This window comes from Lontra canadensis, unplaced genomic scaffold (assembly GCF_010015895.1).
Source record: "Lontra canadensis isolate GAN:19392208 unplaced genomic scaffold, GSC_riverotter_1.0 scaffold44, whole genome shotgun sequence".
NCBI lineage: Eukaryota > Metazoa > Chordata > Mammalia > Carnivora > Mustelidae > Lontra > Lontra canadensis.
The window spans coordinates 13,162,774-13,177,285 of record NW_022631038.1 but is presented as its reverse complement, the minus strand read 5'-3'; the positions used below and the strand labels follow the sequence as shown (position 1 = coordinate 13,177,285).

At 47.8% G+C, this 14,512-nt stretch overlaps 1 protein-coding gene across 2 annotated transcripts in view; it reads right to left on the bottom strand.

Moving 5' to 3' along the window:
- Positions 1–351: 351 nt before the first annotated feature.
- Positions 352–14,512, bottom strand: part of KDSR (3-ketodihydrosphingosine reductase) — a 36,546-nt gene continuing 22,385 nt past the window's right edge. The window contains exons 7-11 of one of the 2 annotated variants that reach the window (XR_004384362.1): positions 12,997–13,080; positions 9,596–9,679; positions 6,546–6,647; positions 2,183–2,385; positions 352–1,478 (exon numbers count right to left, since the gene is read on the bottom strand). Coding sequence is in view for 1 of the 2 variants with exons in the window: in XM_032872273.1 (XP_032728164.1) it covers positions 2,266–2,385; positions 6,546–6,647; positions 9,596–9,679; positions 12,997–13,080 (390 nt within the window). In the remaining variant the exon portion in view is untranslated. Of the gene's footprint in view, positions 1,479–1,896; positions 2,386–6,545; positions 6,648–9,595; positions 9,680–12,996; positions 13,081–14,512 lie in introns of those variants that run through there. The other variant, XM_032872273.1, reaches the window with a different exon arrangement.

Here is a 14,512-nt window from a genome sequence, read left to right as displayed (position 1 = left end):
AATGAAGAGTCCATAAAATGGATAAATCAAAACTCTAACACATCAGTTCAAGTCAGGTTTTGCTATCAAAGGAATAATGGCACCAAATTTAGGAAAAGAGGGGGAAAAAACCCCAACAACTTAGTTTTCAAAGCTTTTTGGATACAGAGCTTTGGCCCTTTAACTTGTCTGACAAAGAAGCCCATTCCTTGATGATATGATCTCCACAAAATCTGCTCTCATGCCCGAGCTACAACAGGCTTGAGGAAAGGATCTCCCACCACAGAATGGGGGCTCTTAAATTTGTTCAGGGAGCAGATTACCTGGAGGTGACAATACAGGCTACGAGGAAACCTTGACAGTACAGCCTACGGAAGTAATTGTGGTCCAATAATCGTACTAAACGAGACACCATCTTGGGCTAGATTTTCATCTGGACCAGCAGTTGGAGGTGCCAACAAGGAATATTCACCAGGAAAAATAAAAGTGAAAAATAGCCAGACATTAATGTGTAACTGTTTTCCGCAAATTAGGGAAATAGAGCCATTATTCTATCTTAAGAGGCTGCGAGGTATGACCTAATGTAGTTTGCAAACGATGGCTACAGAAGACAGAGAGATTCATGAAACTGTGAGGGCATCCACCCACCCCCACAAACTGCAATGAAGTCATAACCAAGCAACTTCTATATTAAATAATTTCTTCCATCTTGGTCAGTGTTAAAATATGCCATTCTCAGATCCTCATTAAAAGGATGCCAAGGATTAAAGCCATTAAATATCTCACTTTAAAAAAATTAAGTCATCTTAAAGTCAAGAGGTTCAAAAACTCAAGAGCAAAAGAAGGTTTGCTGTAATTTTTAGGCCTTTAATCTTTTGTATGCACAGTATATGCATACTGTGTGTGCAGGAAGGAGGGGGCGTAGCATTACGATGAAGGGGACTGTCCCAAAGTAGGGAGCGCACACAGTGACAGGATGAAGTAGGGAATGTTGGCCAAAACCCATGAGAGGCACTTATTGTGGAAATCCACTAACTGAGCAACAGAGCCTGTGATGTGAAAACAACATTCACGGGGCCGAGAGGATCCCAGGGCTTATGTTGCGGGAGTGATGACTGGGCTTCCTTAACGTGGTGTGCAGAGAAGGTTCTCCGATTAAATGGGAGTCACAGAAAGAATGGGTGATCATTTTCTTTCAAAAATGAGTATCTTCAAAATCAGCTTTGTCCTATCTTCTTTCTCTTAACGAGGAAAATGTAAATATACGATCATCAGCCTTTCGTAAAAGCTACATATATGCTACCAGAAGAATGTCACGCTTTTTAATTTTTTTCACCTGTTTTAATTAATTCATGAGTTAATTTAAAAAGTCAAGTCAAAAAATTTTAACTAGTCTTTTTTTTATATATAAAAATATTATAGCAGTATCAGGAAAACAGGAGAGATGGGAAGAATGACAAGACACTCTAATGGGATGGGTGAGCTCCGCGTCCTCATGGCTGTTGAAGAAATTGTAAACTTTTAAGCTTCTAAGATTTTATTTCTCTTCAGAAAACATTTTAGGAGGCTGCCTTTCCCCGTGAATGAAAAACAAAAAGTGCTCTATGCATTCGAGTCTAAAGAAGACAAGAAATCACTATTTTTCCTACTGGAAAACGCTCTCTCCTGCCCTTCCCCTGCATTGTTCTCTCTCATCCCCCTGTATTTTTATGGGATCAAAGAGAGAGAGAAGCCACGAGTGGCCACGAGAAGACAGTGAGTCAGGGACATCATCACACACTCAGACTTGCCCGCAATCTGTAAAACTCCTCTTGAATAAAATACACCATGTTAAAAAGACCAAAGGGGGGGGGGAAGCCCCAGAAACCCATAAACTGCCTAACGTGGAAGGTTAAAAAAAGTGCCCAAAGCTGCATCTTATATATCATAAGGTACATTTCTGGACTTAATCTCAATAGAGGGGGAAAAAAAAGAATAAATAGATACATGTAAATGATCGTTCTGGAATCAAGGTCTTCGCCTTGCTCACATGCTGTTCGTTCCCATAGGGTCGTCACCTCCCCGCCCCGAGAACCACGGGTCTCCTGCTCCGTGTTTGCATAGTGTTAATAACCTCACCCGAGCCGCACGCCTCTCCCCTCGCCCGCAGCCAGGTTTCTGAAGAGCACTGGTCCAATCTCACATATTCAAAAGCGATACATACGTGTCTGTAGGCCAAAAACTGGGTCCCTTTTAGCAGCAAGCTGTTCAGTTATTTAGAAACAGTCTTTTCCCCAGGGGCACGGATTAGGCAGTTTTGTCTGCAATTTCCGATTTTGCTCTCTGCATCATGCAGCGACGCACGATGCTGTCGAAGCTTCCCAGGTAAAACAGCGCGATGGTGCGGAACAGGCCCATGGTGACCACCTGCGAGACACAGAGAGACCCCGAGCTCATCCCACAGCACAGGGCCGCACCTCACCTCCATGGATTTCAAGGTCCTCTCCCATAAAGAGTTTCGAAGACATGTCTTCTAATCTGCTCCAAGGATGACGAAAACTCCCGAACTGGGGCGCCTGGGTGGCTCCGTGGGTTACGTGTCTGCCTTTGGCTCAGGTCGTATCTCAGGGTCCTGGGATCGAGTCCCACGTCCTCCGAGTCGGACTCCCTGCTCAGCCGGGAATCTGTCTCCCTCTCCCACGGCCCCTCCTCCCTGCCCTCTCTCGTCTTTCTCTCTCAAATAAATAAAATCTTTAAAATAAAATAAAATAACTCTGTAAGCATCAGGAGAGCACAGAGGACAGAAGCTGTCCACTTGCGCCCCTGGACGGCATGTGACTGTCAAAGTTATAATAGCCGAATGTTTGCCCAATTCATAAATTCAAATTATACAAAAAGCAAATTAGGTATTCTTAGCAGTCCTTGGGTTCTAATAGCTAGAGAATATCCACTCCGGCATCCCCAATACCCAAACTGTCATCAAGGCTTTCTGGTTTAAGACTTATGTCCTGGGGACACCTGGGTGGCTCAGTGGGTTAAGCCTCTGACTTCGGCTCAGGTCATGATCCCAGGGTCCTGGGATCAAGCCCCGCATCGGGCTCTCTGCTCTGCAGGGAGCCTGCTTCCCCCCCCCACCCCCACTCTGCCTGCTTCTCTGTCTACTTGTGATCTCTGTCAAATAAGTAAAATCTTAAAAAAAAAAAAAAAAGACTTATGTTCTGAACAGAAAAGTCAGACCCTATTCTAAGTGCTACCACCATAACGAGAAAGACACAGGGCCTGCCTTCCACAAGCTTCTTCGATAATTAGAAGGACGACCAACTGGGGGAGGACAATTACTGCATTAGGCAGAGACAGGGGATGTCCATTAACCATCAGGATTCCTGTCCACACATTCTCACGGCAACACCTCTGACTGGAATTTTTTTCCAGACACAGAACTACAAGGAAAAGCATTTTCAAATACACTAGTTCTCAAATGTTGCCTCCCGTGGGCCCTTTTTCAGAAAAGCACTAGAAGACTAAAAAAGCCACATTGAGGAGTCAATGAAGAAAGGGAACATCATGTGACACAGGAGGCAGGGGACCCCCAAAGCAGATGACAGGCAGAGGGGACCCCAGACATGGGACAGTGTGTCCTGATGGGTAGCTCAGAAGGCTCCAAGAAGGATTGCTTCCAGAAGGGAAAACTGATAGAATGTCTGATATTTCTGAGAGGAAATGAAGACTGTCATTATTAATACATAGAAAAAAGCCAATAACAGTTTCAGGGAAAACAAAAGGTTATACAAGAAAAGAAAATTAATTATGTATAATACGGAGTTCAGCTGTGAAGAGCATTGACATAGCTGTAACAATGATAATCTCAAATACAGATCTGACCAGAATCATAATATAAGTAAAAAGGGAGGATGGGAACGGAGGAGAGGCGGCTGTAAGCAGAAGGGAGAGGGCGTGAGGAAGAGCTAAATCCTCCTCTTTCTTGGTGGAAGCCCATGCCTGACCCCAAGCTGAGAAATCCGTGGAGGCGGCCACATAAGTCTACACTCTGGGCGCACTCTAGATGGACACGTGGAGGCCCAGGCCACAGAATAGTGTGGCTACGTCTGAGAAGGCCAAAGGGGGGGCCACTGTTGTTCCCACAGAGCCTTGAAAACACCGGTTCTCTGAAGGGTGTGTAAGGATAACTTTGAAAAATGAAAGAACCAAAGGGAAGCTGGAAAAATGCAGAACAACAGGGAGAGTGACGAGATCAGTGATTGCCAGGGGTTCAGGAGGAGGAGGGAAGGACGACCAGGAGAGCACAGGTGAATGTGCGGGCTGGGGAATGACCCCATGTTATACAGGGTGACGGTGGACATGTGGCACCAGACGTCCATGGCAGTGTACACTTGTCAAAACCCTTAAGAAGGTCATGTGACACCAAGAGTAAACCCTAATGTAAACCATGGACTTCCATAAATAATGACGTCTGCCTACTGGCTCATCACCTGTACCGATGTGCCATGCTAATGCAAGATGCTAGTAACGGGGGAGTCTGTGGGCACAGGAAGAGGGGGTGTATGGGAACTCCATAATTTCAACTCAAATTTCCTATCAACATAAAACTTCCCTGAAAAATAAAGTCTATTATTTAAAAAAAAAAAAGAAAGAAAGGAAAAAAATCAAGAAAAAGCAATGAGAACACAGCACACCAAAATGCTAAAAGAGCTAAGTCTAAGGAATTGAACAGTCTTGGAGTTTTCTGGAAAAAGCAACGCTTAACGTGAGACCTGAAGGAAGACTAGAAGTTGGTCAGACAGAGGAAGGCTGGGGATGGAGGCAGAGACACAAAGTCATGGGAAGAGGAGGAGGGGCAGGAAGGTGAGCAAGGTCGAAGGTCAGAGGGCTATGCCACGTGATGGAGTGGAAGCTTTACGTCAGTGGGCCTGGGGAGCTGCCAAGGGCTGCCCTGCAGGGTGGGTTATACAGTTTGGAAAAATGGGCATGGAACTGTGAGGGCTCTCGGATGCACCCAGGACTAGGGCAGGGTACTATAAGGCCACTGGGAGGGGGGGGCCATGTCCCGTATAACAGGAGTGGCTGCCACCTGCCCCCGCAATTACTGCCAGGGGAGAATGCAGACCGTGTGCTGTTGGGCCTTCTGATTTTCCACAAAACATCTGAAATCTGGACTTCTCATGGACTATCTAATTTTAAAACCATTTTATGTCAACCTGCACACTTATATACCAGATGAACCACATGAAACATTTTATGGGCCCATACGCTCCCAGGTGACCCCTCTGACTCAGAGCATGAGACCCAGGCGGGGAGCTGACCGCAGTGTCCCGGGCCTGAACCAGGGGAGCAGCAGCGGGGCTGGGAAAGCAGGGGAGTCAGAGGAGAGACAGACCTGACCCCTCCCATGAGGGGCAGGATGGGGTCCAGGATGACACCGATTCCTCGTCAAGCTCGAGTGAACATGAACATGGACCCCGATCACAGAGGCAGTACAGACTCGGTGATGGGGAGGTGGGGGCGGGATGCTGGGGAACACAGCTTCATTGCAGGCATGGGCAAGTGGGGATGGGAGGTCGCAGCCCAGGGAAAACACCTCAGAGAAATTTACACAGAACTGCAGCGGACGAAACAGCTATGGGCTGAAGTTTTCTGTCGGGCGTCACGCATGTGGAAGTGGGAGAGGGGACAAGATGGCCACACAGAACGTGCTGACCTGAGGTTCCCACTACGTGCCAGGCACGGGCTGTTAGGGGCTGCCCTTGGAGAGCTTACACGGAACACAGCGTCTACCTCTAAGAGAGAGTCAACAAAGTCATGGAAGAGAAGAGTGGAGAAAGCCCACACCCAAGTCCTTTGGGTTTTCAGTCTGGACACGGCCTACCACACAAAGCTCAGTACTTGGTCATAAACTACCCAACAGTGCGGGCAGCCCCCTTCCAGGCAGCCTCCCAGCCCTCCGCCCAAGCTCCGCCCTCCCTCATCGGGGCCGTGCAGAGCCAGCCCTCTGGGACAGCTCTTGTCCTGTCACACTGCATTCGTATCCCCTCTGCCCGTCGCTCCCACTAGACCGTGAGCCCGGAGGCTGCAGAGGCTGCGCCCGAGTCTGCAGCAGCTGACACGGCACCGGGCGCGCCAATGAGCGGCTCACTTCTCTGTGGCTGGATGAGCCAGAGCGTGGGTGAGAGGACGGTCTGCGGTGAATCCTTGACTTGTACCTCCCTGAGCACGGCTGCCTGTGACCTGACTCCCCTGGAAGGGGGGTTCTGGTCTGATGCCTGGTACCCTACGTCACTCTACCGCAAACACCTGCAGTTCTCACAAGAGAACGCGAGTGAACGTCCTGAGAGCAGAGACGGCGTACCCCTCTACATCCACGGGGCCAGAGCACAGAACACGTTTCTCTCTGAACCCCTCAGCTGCTGTCCTTCACTATGTCCTACTTTCTCATCACCGCTACAGCAAGAGAACCAACTTCACACCCACAGATAAAGTTGCAAGTCTTCCGTTAGCCTTTTCTCACTGGGTTTTAACGAGAGGCACTGTGTGTCTGTCTGTCCGTCTGCCTGGTTACAAGCACAGCTCACCTGCTGGAGCCCTTCAGTGATAGAAGTTACGGGAGCCATTCCACAGGTCAGGGACGACAGCATGTACCCGTCGGAGCCAATGGAACTGTTAAAATTCCCTTGCTGAAACAGAAGGAGGAGAAAAGAGGCAACAGTAATAACCAGGAAAGGAATCAGCACATCAGAGACCACGAAGTGTGTGGGATGCCTGAGTGGCTCAGGCAGTCGGGTGTCCAACTTCCGACCTGAGCTCAGGTCAGGATCTCAGGGTCGTGAGCCTGAGCCCCGCGTGGGGCGACACGCTGGGAGAGGAACCCGCTTAAGGTTCTCTCTCTCCCTCTCCCTCTGCCTCGCCCCTGCTTGCTCGCATCAGAGCACACCTGCACACTCTCTCTCTCTCCCTCTCAAAAAAATTAAATTAAATTAAATTAAAAAAGCAAAAACAACGAAGTGCGTCCACTTTAGGCGGCATGAGAGGGTAACAGAGCTATGTCAAAGCTCGTAAACGAATGTGGCCTCAGCCGATGGGCCAGAATGGCTACGCAGGGCATTCTCAAAATGGGGGTCCAAGAACGGCTGGGGGTCCTGAGACCCTTTCAGGGGACCCAGGAGGACAAAATGACTGTCGTAATAATACTAAGACCTTAACTGCCTTTTCACTGGCGTTTGCACTGATGGGCAAAACTGCTGGTTCATCAGCACCCACCACAGTAGCGGCGTCCCTCCACGGCCACACACACGCAGCGATAAGTAAGGGGACATTTTAAAAAATCTTTGAAAGATTTTAAAAGGTCAGTTTTGCTTTAAAATGTTCTTGATAGAGCAATAAAATCAATCATTTTATTAAATCTCCACTCTAACGGGCAAGTCTTCTTAATACTCTGGGTGACAAAAAGAGAATACACACCCGGTGCCTTGTACTGGGTTCTGTCCCCAAGGCGGACAGCTGCCCTGCAGAAAGGCCCTCCTCCCACTGTTTAAGTCATGAAACTTAACCCACGGTTATTCAGACTTGGGTATCTGGAAGACATTTTGTGGAAAATGAATCAAATGAGCCTGTCACTTCAAGGAGAACTGGCAGCTTTTTTAGTCAGTGTTAAAAATCTGAGCTTTCAAGGAAAAAATTAAGATTTGTGAAAACCTATCTGCCACTGTGAGATTGTCAGCTTTGTAGTATGTAGACTTTCATGATCAGACCAGCAGTAATATGAATGGATACAATTTTTCTGATAACTCAGTGAACCCGTATTTTCCAAATGACTAATGCATAATGTTACAAAATCATGAATGGGTACAAAACATTCAGAGTGCAAAGACCAATGGAATTTCATGTAACAGAGAACAAAACACTTCATTAATGTAGTTTCCAATTCCACACGGTAATTAACCTTTAAGAAACTATTATTCACCCAGTTTGGGTTTAATATCAAAGAAGAATGTCCACAGTTATCTGAAAAGTCCATTAAATATCCCTCCCTTTCCTAACTACATATCTGTCTAAGGGCAGATTTTCTTTATATCCTTCACTCCAAAAAACAGATTACAGCCGACTGAATGTGGAAGCAGCAATGAGAATCCAGCCGTCTTCGATTAACACAAACATTAAAGAGACTGGTGAAATGTGATACAAAGGCACTCTTCTCACTGAAGTTTTGTCTTGGAAAATTACTATTGTAGAAAGATTCCATTAAAGTGTAATAGGTTTACTGTGCCTATTTTAAGTGGATTAATAAATACATATTTTTTTAGATTATGCAGTTTTGGGGTACCAACATGGCTCAGTTGGTTGAGCGTCTGCCTTTGGCTCAGGTCATGATCCCGGGGTCCTGGGATCAAGTCCTGCAATCGGGGTCCCTGCTCACTGGGGAGCCTGCTTCTCCCTTTGCCTCTGCCTGTTGCTCCCCCTGCTTCTGCTATCTCTCTCTCCCTCAAATAAATATATAAAATCTTAAAAAAAAAGATTATACAGTTTCAACTTCTCACATGGCAACCATAGATAAACACACAAGTGGAAAGACATCTCTGGGCCTATCACCAGTTTCGTGTGTAAAGTGGTCAAGAAATGAAGTTTGAAAACCACTGGACTAGACGAATCCTACTGAGATACAAACAGCTACTTCAGATCACTGAAAACCCTGAGTGTGTTTGCTCTGATCTGGGGGAAGCAGGAAACACAACCCTCACCTGCCAGGACCGTCTTTCTAGGCCTCTGAACACAGGCGGCGCCCGGTGCTTCCAGCGAGTGCGTTTACCTCCCCAGAGCCAGTGTCTCCTGTATCCCACTCAGTCCCCGCCCGGGCTAAGCAGCACGTGCGGGCCTCACGGCAGCTTCATGGCTCACTGACACCTCATTCCGAGGGTCCTCGAACTTCCCACCTGCAGTGTAGACCTAATGCTCACCGACACCCCTCATTAGTGCATGTTGTGCTGGGGGTAGGTTCACAGGATGTCATCAGAAGGCTGTGGGGCACGTTTGTGGGTTCCACAAAATGGCAGGTATGTGGTTTCCACAGATACCACTCTTGACTCCAGATAAACTCATAGCCTGGATGCTCATAAGTGGGGGACAGGATGGTGCCCCAGTGGGCCCGGGAGCACAGCCTTGTCAGTGAACATTTGCAAAAATGATCCTGGGAAGCAGGAAGGTCAAAGAAAAAAAATCCTTAATCAACAAGTCCAGCATTTAATAAAGTGCCTAAAACCAGTCTCTAACGTCAAGTGCTGTGGGAAAGCCGCAGGAAGGCAGCAGGCCCCCGACAGGATCTAGGACATACCATTTACACGCACAGGGAAGTCTTGTGTTCTTCTGAGAGAACCGTAGTTCCCCGGCACCCTTAGTCATCAATCTGTTCCTAAGGTTAAATGTATAATTAGTTTCTAGGAGCCTCCAAATCAACATGGAATCAATAAAGTATCTCAGGGAAGAAGACCAGAGTCCAACATTACATATGAAGCGGACCAGAAAGACACAGTAATTTATGTTGTGAAATAAGCCCTGGGACAAACACAGTATTTCTTTTCAGAAATCTAGTGCTACAACCATTAAGAAAGAAAACAAGAATTGTACTTACTATGGCGTCTTTAACAATTTGTTTGGCCACTTGCTCCGGTTTACAAACAGATACGGTCTCTGAAATCAGGCGAGTCTCCAAAGGCTAAATGGGGGAAAAAAGAACAGGCTTATCAATCCTGTTATCACCCATTAAATTCAAGAACAAATAATTCTTACAACCGTCTCTCCCCTACTTCATAAAGAATTCTAACTTTCTACCTTTGAGCAGATTCCTACTCAAATCAGGAATCAGGTCTGTCTGGATTACTACATCAGTTTCTACCTGGCCACTGCATAAAATTCACCCCGGTGGCTGGAGTGAAACAAGGAGGCCCTTGCCGCTCTCCATGGGACAATGTGTGGTCTCGGCTCCAGCGATGACCAGCAAAGCTGGCATGAGACCGCGTCACTGGTGCAAGGCTGGGGGCATCCTCAACTCCCAGGCAGACACCTGCGCGCCAGTGTTTACACAGAGCCTGGACCACGCGCCCTCAGCAAGTCTGCCTTATGACCAGCATCACCACTGCCACCACATTCTGGGCCAGCAAAGGACTGACATGTGGACGGAGCTGAGGCCCTGGGCAGAGCGAGCCCCAGCCCAGCCCCTGTTCAACAACACAGCTGTGTCTTAAAAGACCTGCAGAGGAGGTAACAAGGAGATGGGACAGAAAACATCGAGGGCCCTCAGGCATGGCTGGGGGTTCATTTATCGGACGGCTGTATCAGAACCCCAAATCCGAGGTGGTGAAAGGCAGCCACCTAGTTCAAAAGCCTTTCCTGAATTCTTACCTGAATTCTTTGTCCTCTCATCTCTGCATATTTCTGCCTTAATAGGTATTACAGCTACAAGTGTACTTGCACTTTACCTCCTAAGTTCCTTGTGGACAAGGTCTTTTTTTTCTTTTTCTTTTTCTTTGTAAAATCTTCTTTACAGTGACATGAACATGTGCTCAGAAATTCTTTAAAAGGGAGTTTCAATTAGATGTTTGAAAACTAAAGCCTTAAATGGCAGGAAACTGTATCTTTTATTTACCATGTAGGCTTGAGAATATTAAAATAAAAGCACAGGATGTATTTTCTTAAATTAGAAAAACATAGCACTTCATAAAAGTCAAATATTTCTTGATGAACCTGAATTCAAAAAAGGGCTCTTCTGAAAGGGCCTGTCCCTTCTTCCAGACCAGTCTGGCACAACCCAGCCACACACGCATTAGATTTAAAAGCACTATGGCGCCCCCTAAAGGGCTTACACACCAACACACAGTTTGATTTATCCGGAGAAGTCTGCTCAACACTACAGCTAGAGGGGAAAAAACCCAACTTAACATCAAAATCCAATCTTCACAGGGAAATCACCACTCCTTGTCAGCTTTGGCTTCCAACGAAAAGACTGTTACCAAATGTTGCAAATCTGCTTAGCAGACCCCTGCTTATTCTAACACAGGGCACTTGGCTTAAATTTACTTCTTTGAAATAGTTGTAATCTTAAGAGGCAGAGCCAAAGAGAAATGAAAAGGGGAAAAAACTTCTAAATCGTAGACATTTCTTTGCAATTAGTCTATGGCGCATAAGTGCCAATTTTTATGCCGCAGAGCCTCACACTTACTAAGCACTGGTATAAAGGAGAAGAAAACCAATCCATGCCCATTCAAGGCAGTACGTTCTGATCCATTCCCTTCTTCTCCACTTGCTTCCTCTGCTCGCAGGGTGCTTACAGCACATCAAGGCTAAAGAAGAGGCTCCTTTGAACAAAGTGCGAAGTTTGCATTCAGCTCAGCAGGACTGTCGTTGCATATAAAGTAAATGTCCAGTGGCAATAAGCATTATAAAGAAAAATAAAGCCAGAGGAAAGGACGGTGGATATTCCAAGGGAGTGACCTTTGAGATACAGAGGGTCAGGGAAGGCCTCTCGGGGTGAAGTGTGTACAGAGACAGAAAGAAGCAAGGGGGGCGCCCTGGTGGCTCAGTTGTTAAGCATCCACTTCGGCTCAGGTTATGATCCTGGGGTCCTGGGATCGAGTCCCACATCAGGCTCCCTGCTCAGCAGGAAGCCTGAAGGCTGCTTCTCCCTCTCCCACTTCCCCTGCTCTGTTCCCTTTCTCGCTGTGTCTCTGTCAAAAAAATAAATAAAGGGGTGCCTGGGTGGCTCAGTGGGTTAAGCCTCTGCCTTCGGCTCAGGTCATGATCTCAGGGTCCTGGGATCGAGCCCCGCATCGGGCTCTCTGCTCAGCGGGGAGCCTGCTTCCCCCTCTCTCTCTGCCTGTCTCTCTGCCTACTTGTGATCTCTGTCAAGTAAATAAATAAAATCTTAAAAAATAAATAAATAAAAAATAAAACCTTTAAAAAAATTCAGTTTTATGATGGGGAGTCCCACTAGCCACATTTCAAGTGTTTAAGAGCCACAATGTGACTACCATATTGGAGAGTGCAGACACAGAACATTTCCATCTTAGAGAATTCTATCAGACTGTGCTGCGCAAGAAGGGTCTTTTTGTTTTTGTTTTTGCACAAGAGGGGTTTGAACGGGGGAATGACAAGACCTGACTTACTCTTTAAAAGGATTACTGGCCCCCGTGTGAAGAACAGATGGGGATGGGAGGGAGGGGAGCAGAAGAGGCTAGTCCTGATAATCGCAGTTTTGTTTTGTTTTGTTTTGCTTTTTAAAAAGGTCCAATTCAGGATAAGTTCTGAGAGGAGAGCCAAGAGGATGTGTGGTCAAGCGGGTGAGTGGTGTGGGAGAAGAACTAAGGCTGGCTTCTCGGTTACTGGCCTGAGCACTGGGCGGACGCTGGGCGCCAGGCAAGGAGCTGAGAAGTTAATGAGGGAAAATGAGGGAATCCTAAGATCCGTTTCTGAAATGCTAAGTCAGGATTGGCAACCAGGTGTTAAGTTCAGAGGAGAGAATATTATTGTTAAAGAATACCATCTCGTTAGTTAAAAATACAGGCCATACTCAACCTCACAAAGAAAATACCTTATTAATTAAGTAAGCCCTTAAAGATTATTAGCAAAAGTCATGGCCTTGGGAAATACAGGCTGTGTTCTCTAAGACCCTACATGAAAGGTCCAGAAAGTCCAGACACGTCTACCTAGCACATTAGTTGAAAAGAACTCAATTTTTTTAAAAGATTTTACTTATTTATTTGACAGACAGAGATCACAAGTAGGTGGAGAGGCAGGCAGAGAGAGAGGGGGAAGCAGGCTCGCCGCTGAGCAGAGAGCCAGATGCGGGGCTCGATCCCAGGACCCTGGGGGATCATGACCTGAGCCGAAGGCAGAAGCTTTAACCCACTGAGCCACCCAGGTGCCCCAAGAACTCAATTTTCTGACTGATGAAAATGACTTCAGGCTGATGGGTGGAAAGTCAGAAAATTGGGAAAGGGGTTTACAACATCAAAACAGACACCGGCAAACACTTACCTTGGTTTTGTTTTCTTCTGCAAACCCAGGGGTGTCTGTGTCTGGCGGGTAGGCAACTGTGACATAGACGTTGTATGGCTTCACCTGCATTTCAGAAACGAAACGTGCCCCTTCAGTGAACAAAGTACGATCCCACCTCTTCCCTTATTTTCCTGCACTGACTGCCAGGGGCACACGCGACAGATGCTGCCCCGATTCTCTCAGAAGCTGGCAAGACCAGCAGGGTGATTGTGCAGGTGGAGAACCAGCCCTCACAGGGTCCGAAAACTCCGCTCCACGAAGATCATTTAGGAAGAAAGGCAAAAAGCCCACCCCACCAACTTCTACTTCAGAAGGCGGCTGGCCCCGAGGTACAGTTTTGCCCACCTTCTAAGTTTTGCCCACCCTGCGGGCCAGGTGAGGCCCCGGGGGCGGTCCGGGAGGAAGGCCAGCAGCTGAAAGGCAGTCTATCCGTGCCCCCTCCCCGACCCCGACAGCACTCGGGCCTTGCATGCCAGCCAGTGGGACGGGTCTGCTCCTCCACCATCGGACTGCAAATCTGGCTTCCTCCACGGCTGCCTCTGAAACTCTTACTGACAAAATACATGAAGATCATTCAAAACCCTCTCCCTAGGCCCTTCTCGTGCCACCCAGACTCCAGCTGAGAAGTAGATGGATCCCTGAGACATTGGCCTGATCAAGAACTCTCCAGGCAACCAGCCTCCGCCCACGAGGGCATCAGAAATTACTCTGCCCTCCCCCACAGAACCGGCCAACAGGATTCTGCCCCCTGGTGAGTCCTGGGCCAGACGGGCCAAGCACCTCTCCGAAGGCCACCTCATCCTTACTTAGATGCAGAAACTCCTTCCCCAGCTTAACGCGGGCTCTTAGGCTTGTTTACCTCACCACCAGGCCTCCACTGAATTCTCTACTCATCAACACACCCCGAACAAGAAGACTCCAGAAGATTCTCCCACTAATCAGCCAGGACACACCCTCCCAAAGATCCTGCCCGTTAGCGGCCCTGCTCCAGGCTCTCATCCGGCCCCAATTCTCTTTTTTTTTTTTTTTAATTTTTTTTTTTAATGATTTTATTTATTTGAGAGAGAGAGAGTTAGAGAACATGAGAGGAGAGAGAGATCAGCGGGAGAAGCAGACTCCCCGCTGAGCAGGGAGTCCGATGTGGGACTCGATCCCAGGACTCCAGGATCATGACCTGAGCTGAAGGCAGTTGCTTAACCAACTGAGCCACCCAGGCGCCCCCGGCCCCAATTCTTAATGGCTCGAAGGGCGACAGCTCATACCATCAAAACTGCTACCCCTCGACTCACTGTCAGCTCACTGCTCGGCCCCAGGACGACACCGAGGGGAGCTGAGAGCGGACAGGCAGCTGGTGGTGGGGAGGCCCCCACGTACCTCAAGGGGGCTGAGGAGTGACAAGACCGCTTCCTCACACAACAGCCTCTCAGGGCATCCCGGGGCCCCATCTTTTCACACGGGCCTTTTTCTCCTGGGCTCCCTCCGTGAGGCGGCGTTC